Source organism: Lasiodiplodia theobromae (genome assembly GCF_012971845.1).
Source record: "Lasiodiplodia theobromae strain AM2As chromosome Unknown scaffold_49, whole genome shotgun sequence".
In the NCBI taxonomy this organism is placed as follows: domain Eukaryota; kingdom Fungi; phylum Ascomycota; class Dothideomycetes; order Botryosphaeriales; family Botryosphaeriaceae; genus Lasiodiplodia; species Lasiodiplodia theobromae.
In genome coordinates this window covers 160,303-175,024 of record NW_023336529.1, presented here as the reverse complement: position 1 = coordinate 175,024, position 14,722 = coordinate 160,303, and the positions used below count along the sequence as shown (strand labels likewise).

Sequence of the window (14,722 nt, the reverse complement as noted above, 5' to 3'; positions counted from 1 at the left end):
AATGTGAGGATAGATAGTAGAGTTGCAGAGTAGCTGGTACTTATCTACCTTCCACCACGCTATTTGACATCAGCGCACCAGAGAATCAAGCCGCAATCAAGGCCCCATATAGCACTGTTGTTCATGCGGAAAACGTAGGTAAGTATGATCATTGTTTTTCTATCAAACATCTTTACTACAGAGCATTCTACACAGCAAACAAAGGAAAACAGTACCGCTCAGTTTTCTTTGACCATGCTGCCCGCGAGCATGATACAGATCACATTACGATTGTTCGACCGGCTTATTTCCGCATTACTGCCGGGATTGCAGCCTGGGTTACACACAGGAACGCCACCGCAGTCTCCAACACAGTTGTGACTGGACATAGGCTGAATGGCCCCCACGTCACGCGAATGGTTAGTCGCAACAACGCCCGGCCGAGGAGTGTCGCGCATTTGATACGTTGCAGCTTCAAACTAAGCATGCATTGCGGAGATGACTGCATGCATTTGTACACAGCGACACTCCATAAAGTGCGGGAAGGCAACAGCTCTAGCACTCAGCCTCAATATTTTTCTCTTTCCTTTCAACTACGTTTTGTCGAAGATGATCGGCCGCAACCGAGGCGTATCCGCGTCTTCGCGTGTCTCTGCATTTGAGCTTGATCGCATGCCTCTTTCCAACAACGATTCTGCAGCAGCATTGTTACATGAGATCAATGAAGAAAGGCGGCAGCCGAGGAGTTTGCATTTAGAGGCCACCACCGTGCCACCACCCACAACTCACCAAACAAGATCTCGCACCATCGCCGCTACTCTGGGATTCAGTGCATGGTTTTACGAAAGCCTTGCGCTGATTCTTTCGGCAGCATCCTTTGTAACGCTCATCGTAATTCTTTCGCGATACGACGGGAAACCTACTCCCGCTTGGAAGGCGGGCATGTCCATCAACGTTCTTGTATCGTTGCTTTCCGTTGTTTTTCGAATTTTCATTATGCTTCCAGTAGAGCAGTCCATCAGCCAAGCAACATGGGTCGCTTTGAGCAAGGAACCGCGTCCACTCAACGAGGTCATCTACTACGATTCGGCAAGTCGTGGGCCTCTTGGGAGCATCCTTTTGATTATCCGTTTGAGGCTTCGGTATGTGCTTGGTCATCTGTTTTGAAAGTGTGCTAACCATATTCTGGGAATGAAGCTACTTCGCATGCATCGGCGCCGCCATCATCATCATCGCTATTGGGACAGGCCCTTTCTTCCAGAGTACCCTCGAATCAGCGCCCAGACCTGTAAAAAGTTCGAATTTAGTAGCCATGGCAACAACCGCGACCACCTATGATGGAAATATTGGCTCAAGTGGTGGCGGAGAGTTCAGCACAATGAGTAAGTGAGAAGTTGAACATTTCCTTTGGAGCCAGGATATGTGGCTGAAATGGCAGGGATTCAGGACACAGCTTACCGCCCTACCTTCGAAGTTCCATGTACAGCGGCCTACTCTCGTCACCAATAATATCACTACCAGATCCTCCATTCAGCTGCCCTACTGGCAACTGCACGTGGGACCCATTCGCCACCCTCGCTGTGGGGACCCAATGCGTCAACTTCGACTCTTACATCCAGATGAATTGCAGTCCCAACCAGCTTAACGACTCCCTGATTACAGTAGATAATTGTGCATTTTCCGCCGCCGATCCCGACGATAAATACACTGAAAACTTCCTGGACGGGACAGGAAATCACACTCTTATGAAGATCGAATCGGGGAATCCGGTCATCTTCCGACAGCCAACGTTGACCCAGTTCGCCCCACTGGATATTGGGGATAAAAACGGCGGCTTGGCCCTGGTTCAATGGATCAAAGCCACGGACAACGTCTACCGTCCGGCAGCCTCCAGCTTGTTATCTTACATCCAGCAAAACACCACATTCGAAGCACGCAGGTGCCTAATATACGTCAACGTCCGCATCATCTCCGCGCGCGTGGACGGCGGCTCCTACTCGGAAACGGTTCTCGACGAGATCGTATACGCCGACAACGCAAGCGCCACGGTGTTTGAGGAGGGACCAGGCCTCCAGTTCCACCTCAACGGCAGCGCAGCATCACACGGAGTCAAGGGGACGTTGACACTGCCTCAGCCCGGCAGAACCATGATAGCGTCCGAGATGGTCAACGAGATGTTCTTCGACAAGCTCGTCAACGCTACCCAAGGCGCAGGGACCCAAGGGCCTGAAATAGCACGGATGCTGTACACGGCCGATAACACCACGCAATCTCTAGAGCACATGGCGCACTACCTGACGGTAGCCCTCCGCGCCAACGACACGGTTCTGCTGCAAGAGCAGACCGGAAATAGCTCGGCCATCGCGCCCAGCCAGGCCGTTGACGGCACCGTCTGGGTCCAGGAGATCTTTGTCCGTGTGCACTGGGAGTTCCTCAGCCTGCCGGCGCTAGTTCTCGCGCTGACAATGGTGTTTCTGATCATCACCATTGTCAAAAGTCATCCGGAGAGCGTCGGGCTCTGGAAATCCAATCCATTGACTCTGCTTTTCCACATCGATAATCGAAGTGCCCACGTGGATAGTCCAATGACTACGTCAGCCGAGTTGGAGAAGGTGGCAGCGAAGATGCAGGTGGATATCGTAATGAACGAGGATTGTCATCACGTGGCTCGAGTAGTTGACAGAGTAAATGTTTGATGCAATAGGGGACCGAGAAGATAGGAAGAAAAGAATAGCCATGTTTTTTGACTAGAGTCGAGACCTGGAAGCGCGCGACGAGGCTGAACGCGTCGCGTGATGAGTCATCTCATGGCCCCCACCACCGCACCCGTATCTGCAGCCAAAACGTACCGGGGGGTATCGCAGCCAAGGGTTAGCGTGAAGAGCCCTAGGCATAACTATGCCTCAATTCTTTTCTTAGAAAAATAACATATGTGGGTAGCTAAAGCTATAGTCTGGATGAAAATGTAGAGCTAATCATTACACACTCACGTCCAGATGATAGCTTTAGCTACCCGTGATATGAGCGAAAATCCACGCTGGACATCAGCTGCGGCCAGCTCGTATGACAACATCATGGAAGGATCAATGCCAAGGCAGGATTTCTGCAAAGTCTGCCTCCTTGCGTCCGTTAAATATTAGACTCTCGCCAGTTTCATCCCACATTCGTCTTCGACTCCATCCCGCCCAAAATGGCTTACAACAACAATAATCCGATCTTAATTTCTCTTACAATAGTGGTCCTTCATTCCTTGCTGCCATTTATACTGTTCATTGTCGTCACCATTGTCGCGCTCATCCTGATGCTGAAGCATCGAACATGGTGCGCTTTGGCTTCGGTGATCGCGGGCCCATTCCTTGCCCTCGGCTGCCTCGTACCAAAGATCATCGTGAAGAATTGGGGGCCACCGGGTGCCTTACCAGTCAGCCTGGACAATACCTTCATCTGGTAGTTTGGATCCCCGGTGCTGCTTCATCAGATGGATGGCTGACTATTTGTAAGCTTCGGCGCATATCTCATCATGCTACAAGTTCTCGTAACCTTTTCCCGCATGTCCTCTTTCCTTCAACCAGGTCCAGATGGCTATACTCTGCTGAAGGAACGCAAGATTGCGTCATACCTACTTCATTTCAATCTTTTTGGCATCTGTGCATTGTTCATACCGCCGGTGCGGATCTTTGCTCTCCTCCCCGAGGTACCCTTTTGTGTCTATTTTGCATACCTTCATTACGCGCACGCCGAGTCCTTTACCCGAGCGGCCGAGCGAAAACATGCTGCAACACTATCAGAAGCGGAATCCTCTTATTCCATGATGGACCTGTTCGTCGCTACTCGGCAAATTGCAGTGATATTGATAGTGAGTATAGCTTGTTACGAACATTTGCAGCCAATGTAAATCTTACATATTGAACAGCTTCGGTCCACATGCGGAGGTATTCTTTCGCTATGTCCGCCGTCTCACCTACGCTTATTACTGGACGTGATTGCAAGTCAAGGTGCACTGCTTTGTAAGTTTCGTCTCCTCTCTCTACTTGGTGGCTATATTCTAAAAAGAATTTGAAGTGTGTTACTGGACCTTCTTTCTCAGCTATCCCGGTTGGTACTTGCCTAAGGAGTGGACATATCTGCGCTATCGCCCGGAACCGAAAGGCTATCAGCCAGTTCCTCTCACGGACCTCAGTTGATCTAGATAAAAGACATATTTGGAGTTATTCTTCGGCCTACGTTCACGACGGAAGGCTTCTCAACAAGACACGATTCAATTTCAAGCTTTCCAATGAAATTTCAATATTTGCCTTTCAACATCTTGACATGAATGACACCAGAAACCATACTCTATAGTCTTTTCACCGTCCTCTTAGCTGTAGGAACCGCTAATAATTTGCTCCTTCTTTGTTATCACATCTGATTCCCAACGTCTCCAGCCCTGTTGGTCATCAACCATCCATCAACCATCCATGCCAACCATATGATCTTCCGATTGTCGCTGCAAACTGGGCTCCTCAGCAAGCAGGCTTTATGATCGCCAGAACCAAGCCTCTACGGCAAAAGAGGGAAGAACGGACGCAACTTGTTGCCAACACGCACGAAGACGACCGGGTCGATGTCGTGGCGAAGCGCAACCTGCTCCAGCTTGCTGTCCTTAGCGGGGTTGACGACCTCGCAGATGGACTTCCAGTTGGGTGCGCCGCAGAGGTAGGCCGCCGTCCGATAGAAAGCCCAGCGCATGGTGAACTTTCCTAGCATGAAAGCGTAGACCGGCGCATTGTGCAGGGTGGCGAGGGGAGGCAGGTCGCCGACCGAGAAGCCATCGTATTGGGCGCGGCTGATTGTGAAGATGACGTCGGAGCTCTCGCTGAGCCGCTCCACGAGGGTGACTGCGGCATCGCGTTCTTGGATCTCCTCTCTGAGGCGATCCTCGTGCCAGGATGCGGGTGACTGGCGCGCGAGGCCGAGCACTGCGTGTCAGCGGTGGAGGAACTTCTGAAGCATCGGGCGCATTGTTTTGAGTTTCGTGGTTCGTTGTTTGTTTAGGAGGATAGCGGTTCTGGGTGGGCTCAGGTGGGATGCTGGCTCGAGGGCGATGAGGATAGTAATGGAGGCGGGCGAGGCTGTTGCGAAAGCCAAGTGTGGTTCGGTCGCTTGAAGGTGGGTGTTGTAGAGAAGAAGAAGAAAGAAGGCCGGACCGGTGGACAGCTGGGTATTTAGGCTTGGGCCGTGGCAGTGAATGTATATACGGGCCGAGAGGTCCAGTCACTTGGACAGAAATTTGTGATATACCAGCCAACTATAACACCTGTGCCTACGGCTTCAAGTATAACACCTGATCTTGCACCGGATGTGGGGCGTACTAATACAGGGAACAGCATGCCGTCTCTCAATACTGTTAAAAGATGAAAGCACCCATGTCTCTCAACAATGGAGGCAAGACTGCCCTTGCCTTGTGCCCATTTGCGGTCAGAAGGACTTTTTGACGGTATTTCATTAGAAGGATATATTTGTATGTGTTGCTACAGTAAAGGGTAAGATATTAATAGAGATAGGCATGTGGTTGGATTAGAAGCGCAATCAAGCGTAGCGCAAACATGCTACAATCACGTTTGTTGGCAGCCCTGCCTTGCTGTCTAGCTTCTACTCTCCAGCTCAGCCTGGCACCAAACATGGATTCTCCAATAGTCACCCTTACCGTAACTCTGACTCCTTAATTCTCTAGCTAGCATGTGTGCTAGCGCTCACCGTTCAGGCAAACTCGCTTTTGTCATCTTGATTATGTGGCAACACTTAGACCCTCTTCGTTACTGCAAATCTAAGCAGAAGTTGTTGGTAAGCATGTTTAGTTTCCTAGAGGAAGAACTGCTTCTTATTTACATAAAGGATTTGCCGAGGAAAAGAGAAAACGCGGAGGAAACACGTGATGAAGTTGCCATGAATAAACAGTAATAGATACCCCTTAAACGAAAAGCGTTCCCCTCACAGTTCACATAAAAAGCAACACAAAGTTTCTATGGCAGCTGTACCAATCAAATCCTGAAGCTCGCTCATCAACATCTTCCATGATCATTCGATGTTGAACCACTGACCCCTATACACCCCCCTACAACCACCTTCCGATCTGAGTTCTTCTCGTAGAGAATCAGGATCTAGAGGATCTGCGTGCAAAGGATCATGGAAGTGAGGACTGTTGAACATCTCGCCTTGCATGTAGCCTGGGAGACAGCAAAAGCCGACAAACTTGTACTTCGGCCCTTGTGTGACCCGCTCTGATCGAGACATATTTTCGGGATCCGGCGTACGGCGAAGAATACATGGAACATTGCAGCCGTCTAGTATGACAACGATGTCCTCCTCCTGGACGCTTTCGTGGCAGATGCCCAGTTTTCCTTTCCGGGTGAAAAAGACAATATGCCTCCCTTTTTCGAATTCTCTTATGCAAACGGGTGTTGAAATATCCTGACCCGAGCTGAACTTTGGATCTTTCCTTTCCAGCAACGGCCAGAGGTCCCGTACTGCGTGATCAGGCATGTCATCCAGAGATCCCTGCGCTTTTTCGGATTGCAGTAATCCAATCAGGAGTTTTGTGAGCGTCTCTTCTCCCATGAACATGAATAATTTCAGGGAGTCGCAGAAAGACTCCAACAAGGGTTGCTGTCTGTGCTCGGGTGAACTATGTGTCCGTTGAAAGAAAAGTGTATGGTTGATTGCGGAGACAGTCCATAGGGTGTTGAGAAGTGATGTTCCGAGAGTCTCAGCATTGAACTCCTTCGCAGATGCCTTGTTAATCCGCTCCATCCATGCAGGAGCTCTGACTATTGCAACTACCGTCCCCCAAACAGAAAGAACATTATTACTAGAAATCTTTATCCTAGGGGTGTGTTTCGTGCAACAGGCTGAGAATTGAGGTCCAGAGATCTTTCTGCTCACTGGTGGAATTCTCGAAAAGTCGGGAATCCAGCTGGGAAGATCGAGGTGAAGGCGGTGAGGCGCGTTTAGCTCAATAATCTTCAACTCGTTAAGAGACCCTTTTGATTCGACAACCCATTGCATGAACCTTGTGTAGGCCTATCTTACTGAGTCCGTATAGTTTGGCCGAAACGCTGGCGTCCAGGATGGAATGTCGGTTGGTATTGAAGAGATGGCATTCACCTTGTCCCGGATGTCGCTTGCTTCTAGCTCATTCATAGACAATAAGACTTGGCTTATCGTGAGTTCAGTGCGGCTACCACTTTGTTTGGATACTAAATTGAAAGGTCGAAGGATATGTTGAGGTGTGCCCAAGCTCCATTCATATATGGAATGCCAAATTGATGGAAATCGAAGATCATCTCCAGATCGCATAGGCGTTTCGCTGAATCGGGCATGAAATAAGTACTTTCCAACAATAGCTTGGAGGTAAAAAGATGAGAGCTTCAGGAAAGGGAAGAGAGAGAAAGACATGTTTGGTGCTTTATACTCGTAATTGACTTCAACGTGTCTGTTGCTCAAGATTTCTTGCACAACCCATATACGCCGGAACCAAATGGATTGTGAAACAGTAAACCATGCGGAAAGTGCTGTTGAGGAATTCAAAGTATGGACTACTCTCTTCCTCCCACAAAGTACGTGTGGGTAAATTGGACAGTGCGAGCAACATGCCGCCGAGTAGTTCCAGACGGGGGATGATGGTTGAAGGACCCTCTGCAAATACTCATGAACTGCCGAGTCTGAGACTGACAAAAGAGGATAGTGCATCCAGAAAACGAGATTGTAGATCGTCTCCTGAAGAGTTGATGACCAATGAATAGGGTTTCTGTCTTTGCTAACCTCTGCGTATGGCTTGCAACCACTCGGCCTTTGAGCGGTCAGCTTTTGGGCATAGTCATCTGATGGCGTTTGAAACATCGCTTCGCTGAACTCCTTTAAAACGGAAAACCATAAGAGCTTTTCGAAGGGCATCTGCGGGACAAACGAGAAAAACATCATGAGATCGGTGAAGCCAGGATCCTCCAGGAGCGGATGCCGTCCTGGTATCGTCCAAGCCAAATGCGGACCGAGGCGGCTGATGCATACACTTCACGCATGAAGCTGACTTGGTCGCTCCTCTCTTCCGTATCGCCTTGGTTAATGAAAAGCATATCAGCCCGTAGGAATTGAGAGCCGTGGGAAGTGATGAACGACCGAAGCGCGGCGTGCAGATTCGTCGTTATTTGGAAATCTTGGACAATAGCGATCGGCTGAGAGAGGGCCCTGGGAGAGGCCTTATCTGACCAGGCCGTATCAAATGTTGTATTTTCTCCCAGCTCAAGATTGATTAGAACAGTCTCATCAAGACTTCCCTAGCAATATGAGAGAGCTTGGTACGGAGGGGCCTTGGCAAGGGTCGTGCGAAATAGGAAGCAGGCAATGCGGTCGCCTTCGGCACGGGCCTCTATCAAGCGGATCTTTCGCGTTGCTGAGTCTAGACGCCGGTAATGACTGTAGTAGTTTGGGATCTTCCGGGTAATTGGGTCGTCCATCCTCGTTTCGAAAACGCGCGAGAAGCCGGGTCACTGGGGTAGGTGGTTGATTCATATTCGCATCATCTTCCATCTCAGACTGGGCTCCTTTGAATGCTGACTGTATTCTCCACTTCAATGATGTGACATTCACGGAGAGGCAGCACTCTACCTACCTGGTTGGAGTGGGCGATACCAGTGCAGATACCTGACGGGTTAGACATGTCAAGTGTCTCGAATGATCGTAAGGCCAAACGCGTAAAAGAAGGAAGAAAAATGCACGAGAGAAGCCCGTCAAGATGGACACTCCTTATAACATTAGCCTCATGCGTAGCAACAAATGTAGGGGCTTAAGAATTTCTGTCAAAATACAACGACTTCTTGAACGTCTTCCTCTTCAAGAACGACAAATGCGTGGAAGAAAGGGAAGGGGTAGCAGTGAATGGGTTCCGAAAAGTGATGTCACAGGCTTGGAAGTTATAAAACAGCAATCCTATGCACCATTTCCCTATTTTGTACACCTGCTAAAGGTGGCTGTGCTAAAGTCATATCACGTGATTTTAGCACTTTATCTCATACTCTCATACTCTATCCTGTATTTTAGTATGAACGAACAATCTATTCATTCCGTTACAGATCGATCTTCACCAGGCTGAACTCTGAAGGCGGCTATATGCGGCTCGGAGGAGAAGAGGATGGTCATGGGGTTGCGCGCAGTGCCAGTGGGTGAATAAAGAAACGATTTGTAGAAGTGTGGTGATCAGGGCTGAAAACAAAGGTGTCTGCCTAGCCATTATGAATTTCCGGCTTTTCGCCCAATCACCGATCTGTCACTTGGATGGCTGAGGCTCAGCGAAGCTGCAACATTGACGCAACCCCGCTATTTTCGATAGTATGTGCATATTACTGACCGGTGAGACTGCGCCACGGTGCAGCCTGGCAGGCGAATAGTGGGGGCGTCGCTCATGGTTGGTTGGGGTGGCACAGTGGGGTAACTGTGCCACACAGTTACAGAGCTCGCCTCAGCCTAGGCCCCACCACAGCCCTTGACCGCCCCCAGTATTTTCCGCCATTGATATGAGCGTGGTGCAGTTTTATCCAGCCCTTGCCTTTCAGTTTGCCCCGTTTGTAAGATACCATACCAATTGAAAAAAGGCTGCCTTGCACCAACTGGCTTATTTTCGTCTTCCCTTCAGCATTGCACATCACCCAAATTGTCTCAACTCATCGTTTTTATTCTTTTGTGTTGCAATCTTGAAATAACTACTCCATCTCCAATGGGTCTGGCAGACCTTTGGTCCTACGCACAGCTTATTTTCACCGCTATTGGGATTATAGCTGTCGTCCATCGTTTCCTCCTCTCAAACCGTGATAACGTCACCGAACTCACCACATTTCAACCTCCGGTAGAGGATGAGACCATCAATATTCAACAAATCGAATCCATGTACGGCGACATCTCTGCTACAACAGGTAACGGACCTCGCAAAAAACTGCGATGCGGCGACTACTCAATTGGCATCATCACCGCACTGCCGAACGAGATGAAAGCAGCCAAATCTGTGCTGGATGAAGAACATGAACCACCTGCCGATTTCCGCAAACCCGACGTCGATTATAACCACTACGTTTGGGGAAGTATGTCGACGCAAAGCGAAGCGGCGCACAACGTAGTGATCGCCTCCTTTCCGGCAAGGAAACCTGGAATCGTTACCGCTGCCGATGTCGCCAGGCTAATGGTCACCACATTTCCATCCATCCGACTAGGTCTGATGGTCGGCATCGGTGGTGGTGTTCCCACTTCCAATGACATCCGCCTTGGGGATGTTGTTGTCTCCCTAGGATCTGGAACAACTGCTGGCGTAGTTCAATACGATTTTGGAGACGAGGAGGAAGAGGGATTCGAGCGCAAAGGACAGTTGAACAGTCCGCCGGCGGCTCTTCTGAGTGCCATAACTGCCTTGAAAGCGTGCGACTCGGCATCTTCACTGATCAGAACAGTGATAAGAGCGTCCTCGAAGATTCAGGAGACTGATTTGAATCTGGACAACGAGCCTACCTATACCTATCAAGGTATTGAAAACGATCGATTATTTCAGTCCTGGTACCATGGTCCGGGTTCTGTACGATGGTCCATTGTTTCTTCACTCTTCCGGTCACTGCAACGCTCTCGCCCGTCACACAAGGATTGCGCCAGTTGCGATCCAAGGATGTTGGTCAAGAGAAATCCACGGCGCCTACCGAACATTCCACGAATTCGCTACGGCCTGATTGCATCAGGAAACAAGGTTATCAAAAGCGCCAGGACGAGAGACAAAATTGTAGCCAGTTTGAAGCAGGACACCAACGGCGGCGATTGCCTTTGCTTCGAGATGGAAGCCGCTGGGCTCATGGACAACTTCCCTTGTTTGATAATTCGAGGAATCAGTGATTACGCGGATACTCATAAGAACGATATGTGGCATAACTATGCTGCATTGACTGCGGCGTCATATGCTAGAGAGTTGCTCCGAGTACTCTCGACTGCTGAGGTATCTTTGTCGAAGCCAGCTAGAGAGATCATTGGACAGATTCAGCGGGGTTAGTTGCCACTATAGCCACACTTACACCATATTGATTCATAGAAACCTTTCTGACTTATTTGCAGATGTGAAAATCATGAGAACCGACCTTCAGAAGATATCTGACAAACAGATCCATGACTGGCTGAAACCATCTGACCAACAGACCAATTTCGACCAAGCTCAGAATGAAATAGAACGCTACCAAACGGAGAGCACCTGGTTCTTCGAACACGAAGACTACAGAGACTGGTCATCTCATGGGATTCACCACATCTGGTTGCATGGGCAGTCTGGCTGTGGGAAGACTGTTCTTGCCTCCACTGTGGTAAAACAGCTCTCAGCAGAGGGGAAGCTGTGCCTCTACTTCTTCTTTGATTTCCGAGACCTGAAGAAGCAATCACTTGACTCTCTCCTCCGTTCGCTCATCTGGCAACTTTTCTCGCGCTCCGACTACGAAAACGTGAAAACCCTGGTGCGACAGTTGTACGAGGACCGGAATTCTCCAACTCCGACAATAAAGAAGCTGAGAGACATGTTCGATAAGATGGTAGAAGAGGAGGGTGAGGTCCAAGTGGTTCTTGACGCTCTCGATGAATCAACAAGAAAAGGCACTGACAGAGACGAACTTCTGCGATGGCTGAAACCACGAACGCAGTATGAGGGACCCGGGGGTTGCGCACTCCGAACCCTCATTACAAGCCGAAGCAACCAGCAAGATATCGTGAATGTTCTTGGTTCTCGATGCCCAGGGAGGAGAGAGATATGTATCGAGAATGAGTCTGCCAAAGTTAAGGCTAACATCCGCCAATACATCCACAAACGCCTCAGCAACGATGAGGGGTTTGCAGAGTGGAGAAGAAACACCAAAATGAGCTTTTCTCTAGAAGCTGAGCTGCAAGATCAAGGAGATATGGATCAGTGGCACCCAATCATGAACGAAATGGAAAAATGCTTGGTTGACAAATCTGGCTTTATGTAAGACTTGAAAACCTTCGCGGTTGTAAATACGAACTAATGCAATTTAACTTAAGGTTTCGCTGGGCTTCCTTGACCATTGACTCGCTGGGGAAGATGGGCACAATTCAGAAGATCAAAGGAGCTCTCGAGAGCTTACCTAACGGATTGGACGAAATCTATGCCCGAAGTCTCGAAGAAACCAAACCCCATGAATCTGACGCTATCCGGATCTTGCAATTCATACTACTCTCTCCCGCACGCTTCAATGAAGAAGCAATATTAAACGCAACTAGTGTCGACCTGGACGCTCCTCCAGGGTGTGGAATTGATCCGACGAGGAGAATGAACAGCTTCGATAAGTTGTCGAGCCTTATGTCAACGTTCATCAGGAGGAACAATGATACGGGGTGGCTTCAAATTGCGCACTCGTCCGTAAGAGACTACTTGCTTTACACGGGCCCTGGAGATCCACCGAAGTACAGGTTTCGGGAAATCCCGGCAAAAGCAGCTATTGTGGGAGTCTGCCTGGGTTATATGGACTCATTTCTCACACATGCAAGCCCATCCGACCTGAAACGTCCTATTTATGATGTCTGGCTATACCATGTAGACAATATTTGGAAGGATCTTGTACAGGAACAGGAATATCGACATCAAAGAAAGACTAATCCTGTATCCCAAGCAGTTGCGCTTAACGCCAGTCTACAAGAACGGACGGTTCAAGAGGAAGCTTACAGTTCCATTCTGAAGTTTCTGATTCACAATGGTTCTAAGCTACAACACTGGACTTCGTATTATCACGATATAATGTACGGAGGCCCTCCTTTGTACGTTGCTTCTGCGATGGGGCTCACCCGAATTGTTGAAGAATTGCTTAGCGCCGGTGTCGGAGCGAACGAGAAGGCAGGGATTGATGGATTTATTGATGCGGTTGCGCTTCCAGATTCATTTTACAAGGATACTCTGGATCGTTTCGGGGTCGACGAGCATGAGGAAATAAAATATGCGCCAGGTTCAGCCCTAGGCTACGGGTCTGCCTTGGTAGCTGCATGCCACCAGGGACACGAGAGAATTGTCCAGATTCTACTTGACAGCAAAGCCGATGTCAACAGCGACGAGAGCAGTGTATACGGAAGTCCTTTGAATGCTGCATGCATCCAAAATCACGGCGCCATCGTGGAAATGCTCCTTGAGAGAGGCGCTGATGTCAACCAAAGAGGGGAGTTGTCTAGATATCCCTTAGTTACCGCATGCGTTTCAGGGAATTCAGAGATGGTGAAGCTCCTCCTTGAAAAAGGGGCCGATGCCAATATTGGAAGTCCTCTGCAAGAGTCCTGCTCTCAAACCAGAGAAAATGAGGCTATTACCAAGATGTTGCTCGAACATGGAGCCGATGTCAATGCAGAGGGGGGCTTTCACGGGACTGCTCTGCACGCTGCAATTGAGAATGGGCACAACCGAAGCATTGAGCTACTTCTTAATGCAGGGGCTAATATCTATTCTGAAGTCGGCAGACATGGGACAATATTTGAAGCTGCGTGCTACAGCAAGAGCGAGGAAGCCTTTCGGCTATTGATCAAAGCAGGAGCCGATCCAAACGGTCTCTCACCTGGCCGTGGCCGAATACTACGGTTAGCGGCTTTTAAGAAGCGGGGTGATATTGTTCGATATCTTCTGGAGACTGGAGCGGACTTGGTTGATTTAGTTGGGCTCCCATACTGGAAGCAGGAATATGTATTTGACGTGGCTCGAGCATCTTGTAACAAAGGCATTCTAGAGCGGTTGAAAATCAGAAAGCGTTAGGAAGGGCTCAGCCACCACAAAGGCCAAAGTTTTGGCAAACCATTTACCATCCAGCAACTTTGGCCAAACGCGCCTCTCCGTGGATGATCATGGACAGGAACCTTCATCCTCTTCCTCTAGGTGCTATAACGTCAACGATTGGGACAGCCTCTGCAGCTCCCAAGTATACTTGGAAAGCCTTTCGGAAAACGGTGATGATGGCTTTTCTTTTCATACCAAGTATCACACAAAAGGAACGGACTGGGGTTGCCTGCAAATTCCCCAGTAGGAGAAGTTTTGGAAGGGTGGTGGTTTACTGTATGATTACGAAATCTTGCACTCTGCACTCTAGCAGCTTCATTGGTAGCTTAGTCGTTTGACAAGGATATACAGAGGAATACTGTAGCCGATGGCTAGCGCGAAGAATAGTAGGCCCCTGGAATATAGCGTAAATTTCGGATTTTGTTTGCCTTTTTAAATAAAAGTGGGAGAAAAGAAAAGGAACGCATATGGGTAGTTGAAGCTATGATCCAGGCGTGAATGTACAATTATTAATTCTACATTCACATCCGCATGATAGCTTTAAGTACATATGGCATAAAAGCTAGCCGTCGGCTGTAATACCAAACCCCCTCCCCCTCAGCCCCGAGTCGTATGGCCGCCTCCGAGTTACCTACCCTCTTAGTGATCATGTCACATATTCACTGCATCCAATGTAGTCGGTCTTCACCACGTATTGCGACATGAGACGTGCGGTCAGATGATAGACAGACATCATCACTGGTCTGGGGCTGCAGGGGGTGATGGGTCTAGCCAAGGAAAAGGACTATATGGGCGGCACTAGCGGCATTTCTAGTATTACGTGATTTGCAGTAGGCATTGCGCAATGAATTCTCCTAAGTCTAAGGTGATACATGGTGATAGCTCTCACGGCGAAATCATTCTAGCCTTAGGCCTGGTGACAATGAA

At 49.1% G+C, this 14,722-nt stretch overlaps 3 protein-coding genes across 3 annotated transcripts; 2 read left to right on the top strand and 1 right to left on the bottom strand.

Annotated features, from left to right (window-relative positions):
* Positions 1 to 1,457: 1,457 nt before the first annotated feature.
* LTHEOB_11482 (uncharacterized protein) lies at positions 1,458 to 2,675 on the top strand (the record flags this gene model as incomplete). Its single annotated transcript, XM_035508243.1, has 1 exon — positions 1,458 to 2,675. The coding sequence occupies one exon, from the start codon at positions 1,458 to 1,460 to the stop codon at positions 2,673 to 2,675; it is 1,218 nt and encodes a 405-aa protein (XP_035366411.1).
* A 1,843-nt stretch (positions 2,676 to 4,518) lies between these two features.
* LTHEOB_11481 (uncharacterized protein) lies at positions 4,519 to 5,386 on the bottom strand (the record flags this gene model as incomplete). The annotated part of the gene is made up of 2 exons (XM_035508242.1): positions 4,519 to 4,937; positions 5,383 to 5,386. The coding sequence occupies 2 exons, from the start codon at positions 5,384 to 5,386 to the stop codon at positions 4,519 to 4,521; spliced, it is 423 nt and encodes a 140-aa protein (XP_035366410.1).
* Positions 5,387 to 9,727: 4,341 nt separating this feature from the next.
* On the top strand, positions 9,728 to 11,739 carry LTHEOB_11480 (Ankyrin repeat protein; the record flags this gene model as incomplete). Its single annotated transcript, XM_035508241.1, has 3 exons — positions 9,728 to 10,523; positions 11,098 to 11,668; positions 11,727 to 11,739. 3 exons carry the CDS (start codon positions 9,728 to 9,730, stop codon positions 11,737 to 11,739), a joined length of 1,380 nt encoding a protein of 459 aa, XP_035366409.1.
* Between the last annotated feature and the right edge of the window lie 2,983 nt (positions 11,740 to 14,722).